The following is a 12,278-nucleotide window of genomic DNA, read 5'->3' as shown; positions in this document are numbered from 1 at the left end:
ATCCAAAAGGGAAATGAGAGTTAGGAAGAGAGGAAGAAAAAGTAAGGTTTCTGGCTGAGAGTCTTAGAAGCAAGATACAATCAGGTATATGGAATGGGTTGAGGAAAGTGGTACAGAACTGGTGCTATCACCAGTTAAGTTTGTATAGAGGCACACAGTGCAGGTCACAGAGCCAGACGTGGTTCTTAATTAGTGACCTGTCACTGTGCTGGGCTCACCTGAAAGGGGAGATAGGAAGTCAATCAACACGTGTTGATTAAGGGTTATTAACCTCTTCTTAAGGAGGCTGTATCAGTCTCAGACATTTCCAAACTGTCCACAATCATGTTTCATAGATTAGTCAATCATTTAATAAGAGTTCAAAATATGATTTGATATTGCCCTTTAAAAAACCATTCAATTAAAATTTAGAAAATGTCCTTATTTAAGCCTGGCGTTCACATTATCCCTTGATTAGAGCCTATGTTTATATTCACTACCACTGATTTCAAACTAGATGTGACCAGATCTGGACAAATCAGAGTTAGGAAATAGCTCTCTGAAGAAGAAAGAATAAGCCCAACAGGACGTTACTGTTTATGAGCCATGAAGCCATGTGCTTCAACTGTCATTCAGGCATCTCTGAAGGCAGCATGAATGATTTACATCAAACTGTGGGGAAAAAAACATTACTCACAGTATCAGAAAGGCAGGAACTGTTATATAAACATAACCGAAAAGCACATGAATCCATCAACTGCAATTTCCAGAAAAAAACACTAATTTAGGAATTAGATGGTATTCCCATATATTATAAGCACAGACTATGATACGAAAATCTCTCTCTAAACTAAATCAATGTGTTTAAAACTTTCACGACTTCCATGGGAATTCACACAGGATGCTCATTCTTGGATCTCTCCCCAGAACACTCTAAGACATTCCTTCCAAGAAAGAAAAGGCACTTAATTTTTACTGAGAGCTGCCTGACCTGAGCTTGTATCTTCTGCAAATTAAGTCTCATGATGTCTGGATAAGAAGACTATATGGATTATCAGTAACTGCTGACAGCATTTCTAGATATGGAAACAAAAAGTTCCTTACTATTTTTTTCAAGTGTCAATTTATTGCTGTGGCCTTGAGTAACTATCTAGTTATTTTAACACCATCATCTGTATCCAGTTAACTCTAAAATGGTACTCACAAGGCCAAGTTCCCTTCAACCTACCTAGCTCCATTAGACTTCCATGACCCTAAATGTATTAAACCCAACACAAAACGCATGCCACAGGGGAACACGGTGAGGGACTAAGGATGAAAACTCACTGGGGAAGGGGATCCATCCATCAAGAAGAATAATCACATTTTTAAAGAAATATATTTTCTTATCATTATTAACACTAAAGGTATTAGTTGATATTGATAACTTGCATTACTATGAATAAGTACTATCAAAAATAATTTCTATTAATACCTTAGAATGAATAATAATAATCATAATCACACTAAACACACTTCAAATATGGCACATCTCTTTCAAACTTTTCAAATATTTTCTCTCACAAGGTCTTACAGTAGAATTCTTACAATAAATTATGGTGTCACACAAACACAATACTGCAGGCCAGTGAACTCTATATAAGAGGTTAAGTGACCACCAAAACAGAGGTAGAAGACAGCCTCTAAATTCCTATTCTTACATACCTATTTACTTAGTATCTGCTTATTAGTAGTCTAAGACTTTTCTTTAGTATTGACTCTCCCATGAATCTGAGCCAATGATTGCTTAAACATAATATACCTTCTTTTTATAAGGTAAGAAATGACAAACACACATGAAACAATACATTTCATGCAGTCATGTCAACTTAATGAAAGAAATAGAAAACACTCCTCCAATAATAGATCTCAACCCTAACTCATCTAATTGAATCTACACCAAGCAGTTACAATTAGAGAATTGCTTTTTCAAAATATTCAATCCTCTTCTTCAGGCTGCTTTACCTTGTAGCTAAAGGCCAGAGAAATGATATGATATGGTCACTTCATAAGGAACAGTGAAGAACACTACCTCCTACTTCTAGTCTTCTTTTATCCTTTTCAAAAGACTTAAATAACTCCACTTGTAAGTTCTTATTAATTATATTGCCTTTGCTTCTGCATGAGTTTGGGTAACTATATTTCAACATTTTACCCTACCATTCACCTTAACAAGCAAAATTACATGGGGTGTTTTTTCTCACTTCTTTAAAAACTTCCTAGAAATTATCAACAGAAGTGTAACATACTGACTTTAATTTATAGCACTGCTTCTTAATAAACATTTATTGAATAAATAAATGAACCGGGATGGTCACCCCAGTACTTCCCAACTTTTTCCATTTCGTGGCACACATGAAAAGTGTTTACAAGGATACTGGATCACCCTAGAACTTCAAAGACTAAGTGCATTTCCTAAGTATCAATACATATATTGATATAACACATGTTCTACACCAGTGGTAAACATAGGTCAGGTAACCTACGGTATGACTTCCTCAGATAATCTCCAGGCGTTACCTGTGCATTAACTATTCTAAAGAGATAATCCTACAAGGTGTCAACAGTGATAAAAAACATTTGGTAGAATTAGGATTGTTACAGAAGCTGAAGGGAGAAATAAAGTAGGAAGCAAGCTGAAGTGTTTCATGTTACGCATACACCGTGAGACAAAGGTACTCTGAATACATCACGGATCCACTTGCAGAATCAGACAGAGAAATCTAGTCAGAGGGAAAACTTTTGTGAGATAGCAGTTGTTTACTTGACAAAACGGAATGAGCGTGACAAGTTGGGGACAAAAAGGAATTGCAAATACATTAACTTCATTATCTATAGAAACATATTTATCCCACCTTCAACACCAAATTATTTTCCTATAGGAACACTCCATAAAGAGATGGACTTTTTCTTCACCATGCTTGAAAAAGAACACAAGCACAGACACTAAGATAGAGAAGATAATAAAAATGCCATACCTACTTGGTTAGGAAATCCTTCCCTTCACAGGAAATGCATTCTAGAGATTCAATCCAATAGAAAAAAAATTACAGATGTCTATGCTAAATATATGGTTAGTTTTTAAAAGGCAAGGGGGGGAGTTTTATTAATAATGTCTGATGGTTATCTTATTATACTCCAAGAACTGTGCAGATAGGAAAAATGATTATTTATCTTTAATATGTTTAATATGTTTATTAAACATATTATTATTAAACAACATATCTTTAATATGTTGTTTTATATAGTACTGATCAGCATGTTTTATATGGTACATGATCAGCATGTTGATCAGTGCCATATAAAACAATGACCCAGGGCTTCCCTGGTGGCACAGTGGTTGAGAATCTGCCTGCCAGTGCAGGGGACACGGGTTCGAGCCCTGGTCTGGGAAGATCCCACATGCCCTGGAGCAACTGGGCCCATGAGCCACAACTACTGAGCCTGCGTGTCTGGAGCCTGTGCTCCGCAACAAAGAGAGGCCGCGATAGTGAGAGGCCCGCGCACCACGATGAAGAGTGGCCCCCGCTTGCTGCAACTAGAGAAAGCCCTCGCACAGAAATGAAGACCCAACACAGCCAAAAATAAATAAATAAATAAATTAAAAAAAAAAAACAACGACCCACTATTTTTTTTGTTTATTAAATGACTGAATAAAAATACGATCAAATTGCAAGAAGTTAAAAAGAGATTAATTCCTATTATATAGGCCCATTTATTCTGAATTAATTTTTCCACCTTAAAAGATTGATATGAGAACTAAGGTATATGCATCTTGGAATAGGGTGTAAGAGTTAATGAAAGCATTACAAATTAGCAAATCCATCAATAACAAAAATAACAGATTAGCATCATGTGTAGATTCTCTTTCGAAGTGTGCTTTCATTAAAGAAACGTGTGCATCATGAAGTAGACATCAACTCAGAGTAAGGAGAAAAAAGAAAAAATTGGGAAAATAAAGATAGCAAAAAAAAAAAAGCAACCTGTACTCTAAAACTCTGATAAAAATTATCCACAATGAAAGAATAATCTACAATTCCAATATTAAGCTTTACCCCCATTACTGCTCCATTATTTTCTTGCTTTACCTGAGAGGAATCAGCTTGGGCAAATTCTGTAGTGACCTTCAGTATTTGACGAAGATTTCGTCCTTTATCTTCAACAAGGAGGTAAGCCAGCAGAAGAAAAACATGCGCAGGGATCGCCGTGGTAATAGGGAGCAATGACTCTACGGAAGCTAACCAGTCACTTGTCGCAGACTCTTCTCTCATTACTTCAAGGATCCTCCAGGCTGTAAATATTGAACCATACATGCTGGTTATGGGGAACACAAGCTTGTAGGAGAGCTGAAAAGTAAACACAAAAAAAGGCATGAATAAATGAGATAAATCTATCCGTCAGGAATACATTTCTGACATTCATTTATTTTTTATATTTCATTGTAAGAAATCAATCCTTCCAACAAAATGAATACAAAATTTTCCATTCCTGCCCAAAACCTCTCTGCACGTATTTAAGCTAATGGGATTACACAAAAAGAAAATAGTTGTCAGGTGGAACTCTAGAACAGCTTATTACCAACTTTCCTCATGTTTACCATTCGCTCCCAGTTAAGGCAGGAAAAAGAAAAAAGAGTCAATATACAAAACCCAGAGGCAACAGAGTTTGGGAAAAGCCATTACCACTTAAGAAGTATTTACCAGTGAGAGGGAAGATAGAAAAATAACACTGTATTTGCCCAGCTCCAGGCCCCAGTAAGAGGCAACTCGGGGCAGATGGCAGACTTGGACTGAGGACAATTCATTTTTGTAACAGACAGTCTGTTGATAGGAACAGAGTTGGTTCAGCTGGAGCCTGGAAATTCATTAATAATTGTGCATAACTCCTGCAAGAAATAGCCTGACAGCTCTAAATTGAAATGATACCCAAAGAAGATGTTATACTTAAGTCAATCTGAGGAATGGCTCCTCATGGAAGTCAAGTGGTGCAGTCAGGGTCAGAGACTGGATAGAACTCTGCCAATGTGAGTTGTGTGCCCGAATGGCTCGGGAGAAGCCACGGACATTAATGAGGAATTAGATATTGCCTGCTCAAAAAATAATTCAATTCATTTAGAGTGCAATGAGACAAATTAGAAATTTCTAGATTATAACTGTCCTGTTATTGGAGACTGACTTACATGGATAAGAATAACAGTTGAAAGGATGAGAAGTAAAAGTTAAGCCTTATAAAACTTTTTAATAACAACTTTATTGAGATATAATTCACGTCATAAAATCCAGCCTTTTAAAGTTTGTAACTCAGTGAATTTTAGTAATTCATAGAATTGTGTAACCATCATCACCAGCTAATTTTAGAACATTTTTCTTTACCTCAAAAGGAAACCCCGTGCCCCTTAACAGTCCCTCTTTATTCCCTCTGACCCCCAGGCCCAGGCAACCATTAATCTACTTTCTGTTTCTATTCTGACCATTTTATATAGTAGGAACCACACAGTATGTGGGTTTTTGTGACTGGCTTCTTTTACTTAGCATATTCTCGAGGTTCACACATGTTGTGGCTGATATCAATACTTCATTTCTTTTCATTGTCAAATAATATTCCACTGTATGGATATACCATATTTTGTTTATCCACTCATCAGTTAATGGACATTGGGGTTGTTTCCACTTTTTGGCTATTATAAATAATGTTGCTATGAATATTGCTGTAAAAGTTTTTGTGAGAACATAGGTGTTCAGTTATTTCAGGTATATGCTTAAGAATGAAGATAACCTTTATTTGAAAGTAAATGCCAGTATAAAAACATACAGGGAAGCTCTATCTTTACTGATAGGAAAAGATCTCACACAGAAAAATACAAGATACATATAGTATGCCTGAAATGCTACTAATTAATTTTTTAAAGGAAAGCATAGAGACTGTATATTTGTATTTGCATATATATGTGTGTGTGTATACACACAAAGTAAAGTATTTAGACAAATATAGAAGAAATTAATAACTACTAATCTTCATTTTCTATTTTAAGAGTGTGGAAACTGGACAAACAGAATCACAGGTGAGAAAGAGACTTCTCATTGTACACCATTTATAATTCTTGAACCATTTTAATGTATTACTATTTTAAAAATTATAAATTTTTAAAATTAAATGATACCTAATTTATTATAATCCTGTCTAAGAATTTTTTTCCCAAGAAGATGGAATTCATTAAAGACGAGAGTCAATTTCTTTAGCCTAATGACAAATAGCATTGGACTTGAGATTTAAAAGACCAGGACTTTAGCACAGCCATGCCAGCTATCAGCTGTTACGCAAACTCTCTGAGCCTTACTTTCCTCATTTGTAATACGGAAGTAATGCCTACCTTCCTGCCAAAATTATTGAAGTTGATAATGAGATAGTATCCACAAAGCACCTAGCACAGTGCCTAAAGTTGCAGAGGGAAGAAAAATATTATCCTTGTCATCTTTAGGAGAGAAAAATAAAATTGCTAGATATGAGTATAAGAGAAAATAATTGGAAATCACCATGAACCATAACTCGAGTCAAAAGCAGCAACATTACAGAGTAAACATAGTGAAACAGAAAAGTAATCCTACTTTGCTTAAAGTATTAGTCCAGGCTTAGGCTCTGTTTTTTGTTTGTTTGTTTTCCTAAGGTAGAGCAATGAGGAAAGGAGAAAGGCACAATGTTGAATAAGAGATCACAGAACGGCCTCTCTGTCCCATTGAGTGACAGCTGCCACTGGCACAGTCCCAGGGCAAAGGTGCCACCAAAGGTTTTCTCTCAGCACCAGCTACCAAATCCTACCCCCACCGCCTGGGGGAGGACCTGTGAATGTGCTGGTAGGCCCTGTGTTTTAGAGAAGAAAGTAAATGTTTAAAAATAAAAGAGAGGCTTATGTCAGGTGAATTATATCTCAATAAAAAAATAAGAGAGAAGAAAACACAGAAAAATAACATTTAACTGAATATTAAATGGTTGCAAATCATCTTCAGACGTAAAATAGTTGCGAACCTTTACTTTTCAAAAAACTAATATGAAAAGACAACCCTCAGAATGGGAGAAAATATTTGCAAATGAAGCAACTGACAAAGGATTGATCTCCAAAATCTACATGCAGCTCATGCAGCTCAATATCAAAAAAACAAACAACCCAATCCAAAACTGGGCAGAAGACCTAAACAGACATTTCTCCAAAGATATACAGATTGCCAACAAACACATGAAAGGATGCTCAACATCATTAATCACTAGAGAAATGCAAATCAAAACTACAGTGAGATATCATCTCACACCAGTCAGAATGGCCATCATCAAAAAATCTACAAACAATAAATGTTGGAGAGGGTGTGGAGAAAAGGGAACCCTCTTGCACTGTTGGTGGGAATGTAAATTGATACAGCCACTATGGAGAACAGTATGGACAGTCCTTAAAAAACTAAAAATAGAACTACCATATGACCCAGCAATCCCACTACTGGGCATATACCCTGAGAAAACCATAATTCAAAAAGAGTCATGTACCAAAATGTTCATTGCAGCTCTATTTACAATAGCCAGGACATGGAAGCAACCTAAGTGTCCATCAACAGATGAATGGATAAAGAAGATGTGGCACATATATACAATGGAATATTACTCAGCCATAAAAAGGAATGAAACTGAGGTATTTGTAGTGAGGTGGATGGACCTAGAGACTGTCATACAAAGTGAAATAAGTCAGAAAGAGAAAAACAAATACCGTATGCTAACACATATATATGGAATCTTAAAAAAAAGGTCATGAAGAACCTAGGGGCAAGACGGGAATAAAGACGCAGACCTACTAGAGAACGGACTTGAGGATACGGGGAGGGGGAAGGGTAAGCTGGGATGAAGTGAGAGAGTGGCATGCACATATATACACTACCAAATGTAAAATAGATAGCTAGTGGGAAGCAGCCGCATAGCACAGGGAGATCAGTTCGGTGCTTTGTGACCACCTAGAGGGGTGGGGTAGGGAGGGTGGGAGGGAGGGAGATGCAAGAGGGAGGAGATATGGGGACATATGTATATGTATAACTGATTTACTTTGTTATAAAGCAGAAACTAACACACCATTGTAAAGCAATTATACACCAATAAAGATGTTTAAAAAAAAAAACTAATAAAAACTTTCAGGTACACTAAATATTAACAATAAGACATCTGCTAGTACTTCTTTGTCTAAAGAGGACTGACAAATAAATCGTGAATGCAGGTGAACAATGCAGATTTTCATTAACTTAAAAGAACAACAGTTATCTATTATGTTGACTAAAACAGGCTTAACAAAAATGGGGCCAGGATTTGATCAGGAGAGGGAATGTGGAAACAAACCTAGAGACACTGAAAAGTAGGACCGGTTTTTGCTAGAAGGGATTTATCACTCACCAGACCAGAAGCAGAAGACTGGAAAAGATAAAGCCTTAAAGAGTGTCCTTCAACTCTACACCTCTATGAAGAATCTAGTCAAGAGCTGAGAGGCTTGGTAGTGGTTAATTATCACCAAAAGACAATGAACACCACCCTCGGTATCCATGTTATTAAGAAGACAATGACAACCATTTTGACTGGTGTGAGGTGGTATCTCATTGGAGAGGTTGTGGAGAGAAGGGGACCCTCCTACACTGTTGGTGGGAAGGTAAACTGGTACAACCACTATGGAGAACAGTATGGAGGTTCCTTAAAAAGCTAAAAATAGAGCTACCATATGACACTTCTATCCCACTCCTGGGCACATATCCGGAGAAAAACATGGTCCGAAGGGATACATGCAACCCAATGTTCATTGCACCACTGCTTACAGTAGCCAAGACATGGATACAACCTAAATGTCCATCGACAGAGAAATGGATAAAGAAGACGTGACACATATATACAGTGGAATATTACTCAGCCATTGTAAAGAACGAAATAATGCCATTTGCAGCAACATGGACAGACCTAGAGATTGTCAAACTGAGTGAAGTAATTCAGGCAGAGAAAGAGAAATATCGTATGATATTGCTTACGTGTGGACTCTAAAAAGAAATGATACAAATGAACTTATTTACAAAACAGAAACAGACTCACAGACTTAGAGAACGAATTTATGGTTACTAGCGGGGAAAGGTGGGGGGAAGGGATAGTTAAGGAGTTTGGGATTGACATGTACACCCTGCTATATTTTAAATGGATAACCAACAAGGACCTACTGTATAGCACAAGGAACTCTGCTCAATATTATGTAATAACCTAAATGGGAAAAGAATTTGAAAAAGAATAGATACATGTATATGTACAACTGAATCACTTTGCAGTACACCTGAAACTATCACAACATTGTTAATCAACTATACTCCAATATAAAATTAAAAGTTTAAAAAATAGACAATGATAGAAGCATAAGATCTAATTCTTTTTAATTTCCAACGAAAAGCTTTTAAGAAACCAGTTTACTTCAACTTACTATTGATTTACTGTTACCCTGTAAATCTGAAACGCTGTTATTAACTCCCAAGTTCAGCACAAAGATGATAAATTACTGTTCAGCAAAAAAAAAAACTCAAAAAAACAAAGTGGAGGCAATAGAGTACAGGCAAATCTAAACTCTATTTGTCGAACAGACAAAATCTGAATCTCAATCCTACCATCCACTACCTGTGTAATGAGGGGAAGTTAATTAACCTCCCTAATTTCAATTTCTTCACTTGTAAAATGAGTATTATAAGACTATCATCAAGGAAATGCAAATCAAAACCACAACGAAATAGCACTTCACACCCACTAGCATGGTTATAATAAAAAAGACAGGCAATAACAAGTGTTGGCAAGGATGTAGAGAAACTGGCACCTTCATACACTGCTAGTGGTAATGTAAAACGGTGCAGTTGCTTTGGAAAAGTCTGGCAGCTCCTCAAATGATCAAACATGGAGTTACCATATGGTCTAGCAATTCCACTCCTAGGTATCTACCCAAGAAAAATGAAAACCTATGTCCACACAAAAACTTGTATAGGAGTGTTCATAACAGCATTATTCACAATAGCCAAAAAATTAAAATAACCCAAATGTTCAACGGATGAATGGAAAAATAAAACGTGGTATCTCCATACAATGGAATATTATTTGGGAGTAGTTTCTTTTCGGAGTAATAAAAGGGTTCTAAAATTGATTGTGGTGTTATGTACACAACTCTGCAAATATACTAAAAGCCATTGAGTTGTGTACTTTAAATGAGTAAAGCATATGTATGAGAATTTTATCTCAATAAATCTATTTTAAAAAATAACCAGCCTCCCACTGCATGACCCTTGGCAAGTTATCTATCTTCTCTACGCCTCAGTTAACTCTTGGATAAAATTAGACCAATAATATTAGCTACCTCAAAGAGTTTGAGATAAAATCAAATGACTTAATATATGGCAAAGCACTTAAAATGGAGCCTGAACGTAAGACATGCTTAATAAACAGCACCATGAAGCAGGGGCTTTGTTGCCCATCTGGCCAGGGGCCGGAGAGCTTCAACCATTAGTCCAAGGCCACACAGCTGGAAATGGCAAAACAAAACTATTTCAAAGGTACTGTGAGAAATGAGTTGACCCACATAACTTCTTACACAGAGCATGTGCTCAATAAATGTTAACTTTAGCTATAAATAGGACAACAATCTATTACAAATTTTGATTTTTTTAAGAGACAAATATTCAAAATGCTTCCTGCTTACTATATACTACTTCAAAGCAACTGTGAACGAAACCTACTAGGCACTGCTTTATTCCAAGGTAATAAAGTTCACAGTACTTTACTTAAGTTTGAATAAAGTACATTATCAAAAAATACAAATGAATAAATGTATGACAAATCCTAGCTCAGTCACACTGTCTCTAAATCTTTCTCTTGACTAAAACAGTTCTCCAGAGCTGAATCTTGCCCTACTATATAATTGCAGGAATTTAGCTTTTAAGTCTCTTTGCCACTTTATCTCACCCATCCATGGCTGCCAGGGGCACACAGGAGACCCCAGCAGTTGGCTTCCTGTGACCCAGCTCTGGCCTACGGCACTCCCAGCACACTTCACCAGCTAGCAGGCCATAACTACAATCTTTCCAACAAGCTGTGATATCAGCCTTGAGCGGGGAGATCCATTTAGTTCCATCCTTGTGCACTCTCCCTCAGTCCTAGAAGTAGTAACTGCTCCCTACATTTGTTATTGCAATATTCCTTACAGCCTCATTTACAGCTTTCAATAATTAGACACCTTTTACTAGTTAACAATTTTTCGTATTAAGTTTTTCTTTGTTCAAATTATCAGTGTGGTTTCTCTCTCCTAACTAGACCCTGACTCATACACTGGTGCTTTCTCCACCCTCCCCGCAACATTCTTTGGGGTAGGGGGCAGCAAGATTTTAAGGACTTTAGAGTTTACAACCAGTGTTTGATTTTTTCACCTAGGAGAACACAAATAGGTGGTTTTAAATATCACATTTAATAGCTACAAAGGGATCCTGTTTTTCATGTTAATCTTTTATTTTAAAGAGATGAATGGCTGGCTTGGTATCTTTTTTAATTCTTAGAAATTGGGATAAGTTAAAATATGTTTTATTTCATGGTTATCACCATTTCAGAAATGGATAGGTAATAGAGAACTACATGGTACAGTATATTTACCCTTGGTTTCATTTATCAGAAGAATTGCACTTCTGAAGAAATGCTTTTTTTCTAAACCAAACACTCTTAAGTCGGAGTCACCAATTTAAAAATAAATAATAAAAATATAAACGACAAAAATCTGTGATTTTAAACAAAGTCTTTCTGTAATAAATCAAGACAGTAAAATGATTTTGTGTATTTGTATCAGAAGCACACATTCCTCATTGAACGGAAATTTCTTGAATGTCTACTAAGCGGCCAACAGTAGGTCAGGTGTGGAGGATGCAAAGACAAATAAGCCAGGGTGTTACCTATTTCTTTAGGTATGTGGGAAACAGAGTATTCAGTTTAACAACTGCTAAGGTATTTTTAATTTTCCCATCTATAATCAGCTGAAAAAGATAATGCAGAAACACCTAGGGTGGAAAAAATACCAAAAGTTCAACAACTGTTGCAATTTAAATATTAACATGCTTAGAAAATAAAGGCAAAGTGTGAAAAGGGCCAAGATTCCTCCCCTCAGTGAGCTCACAGCATAGTCGAAGGTACAAATATGTACCCCCTAAATTAAGACACAACACAACTGAGTAACGCTAAAA

The 12,278-nt window shown here is 36.4% G+C and overlaps 1 protein-coding gene across 2 annotated transcripts in view; it reads right to left on the bottom strand.

Annotated features, from left to right (window-relative positions):
- Positions 1 to 12,278, bottom strand: part of FOCAD (focadhesin) — a 309,592-nt gene that overhangs the window by 198,828 nt on the left and 98,486 nt on the right. For both annotated transcript variants that reach the window (XM_082470462.1, XM_082470463.1), the window contains exon 11: positions 4,107 to 4,364. In XM_082470462.1, the coding sequence (XP_082326588.1) occupies positions 4,107 to 4,364 (258 nt within the window). The remainder of the gene's footprint in view (positions 1 to 4,106; positions 4,365 to 12,278) is intronic.

Source organism: Balaenoptera physalus (assembly GCF_965194825.1).
Source record: "Balaenoptera physalus genome assembly, chromosome: 7".
In the NCBI taxonomy this organism is placed as follows: domain Eukaryota; kingdom Metazoa; phylum Chordata; class Mammalia; order Artiodactyla; family Balaenopteridae; genus Balaenoptera; species Balaenoptera physalus.
Note: the sequence above shows the minus strand (reverse complement) of the source record. Positions and strands in the feature narration are given on the sequence as shown.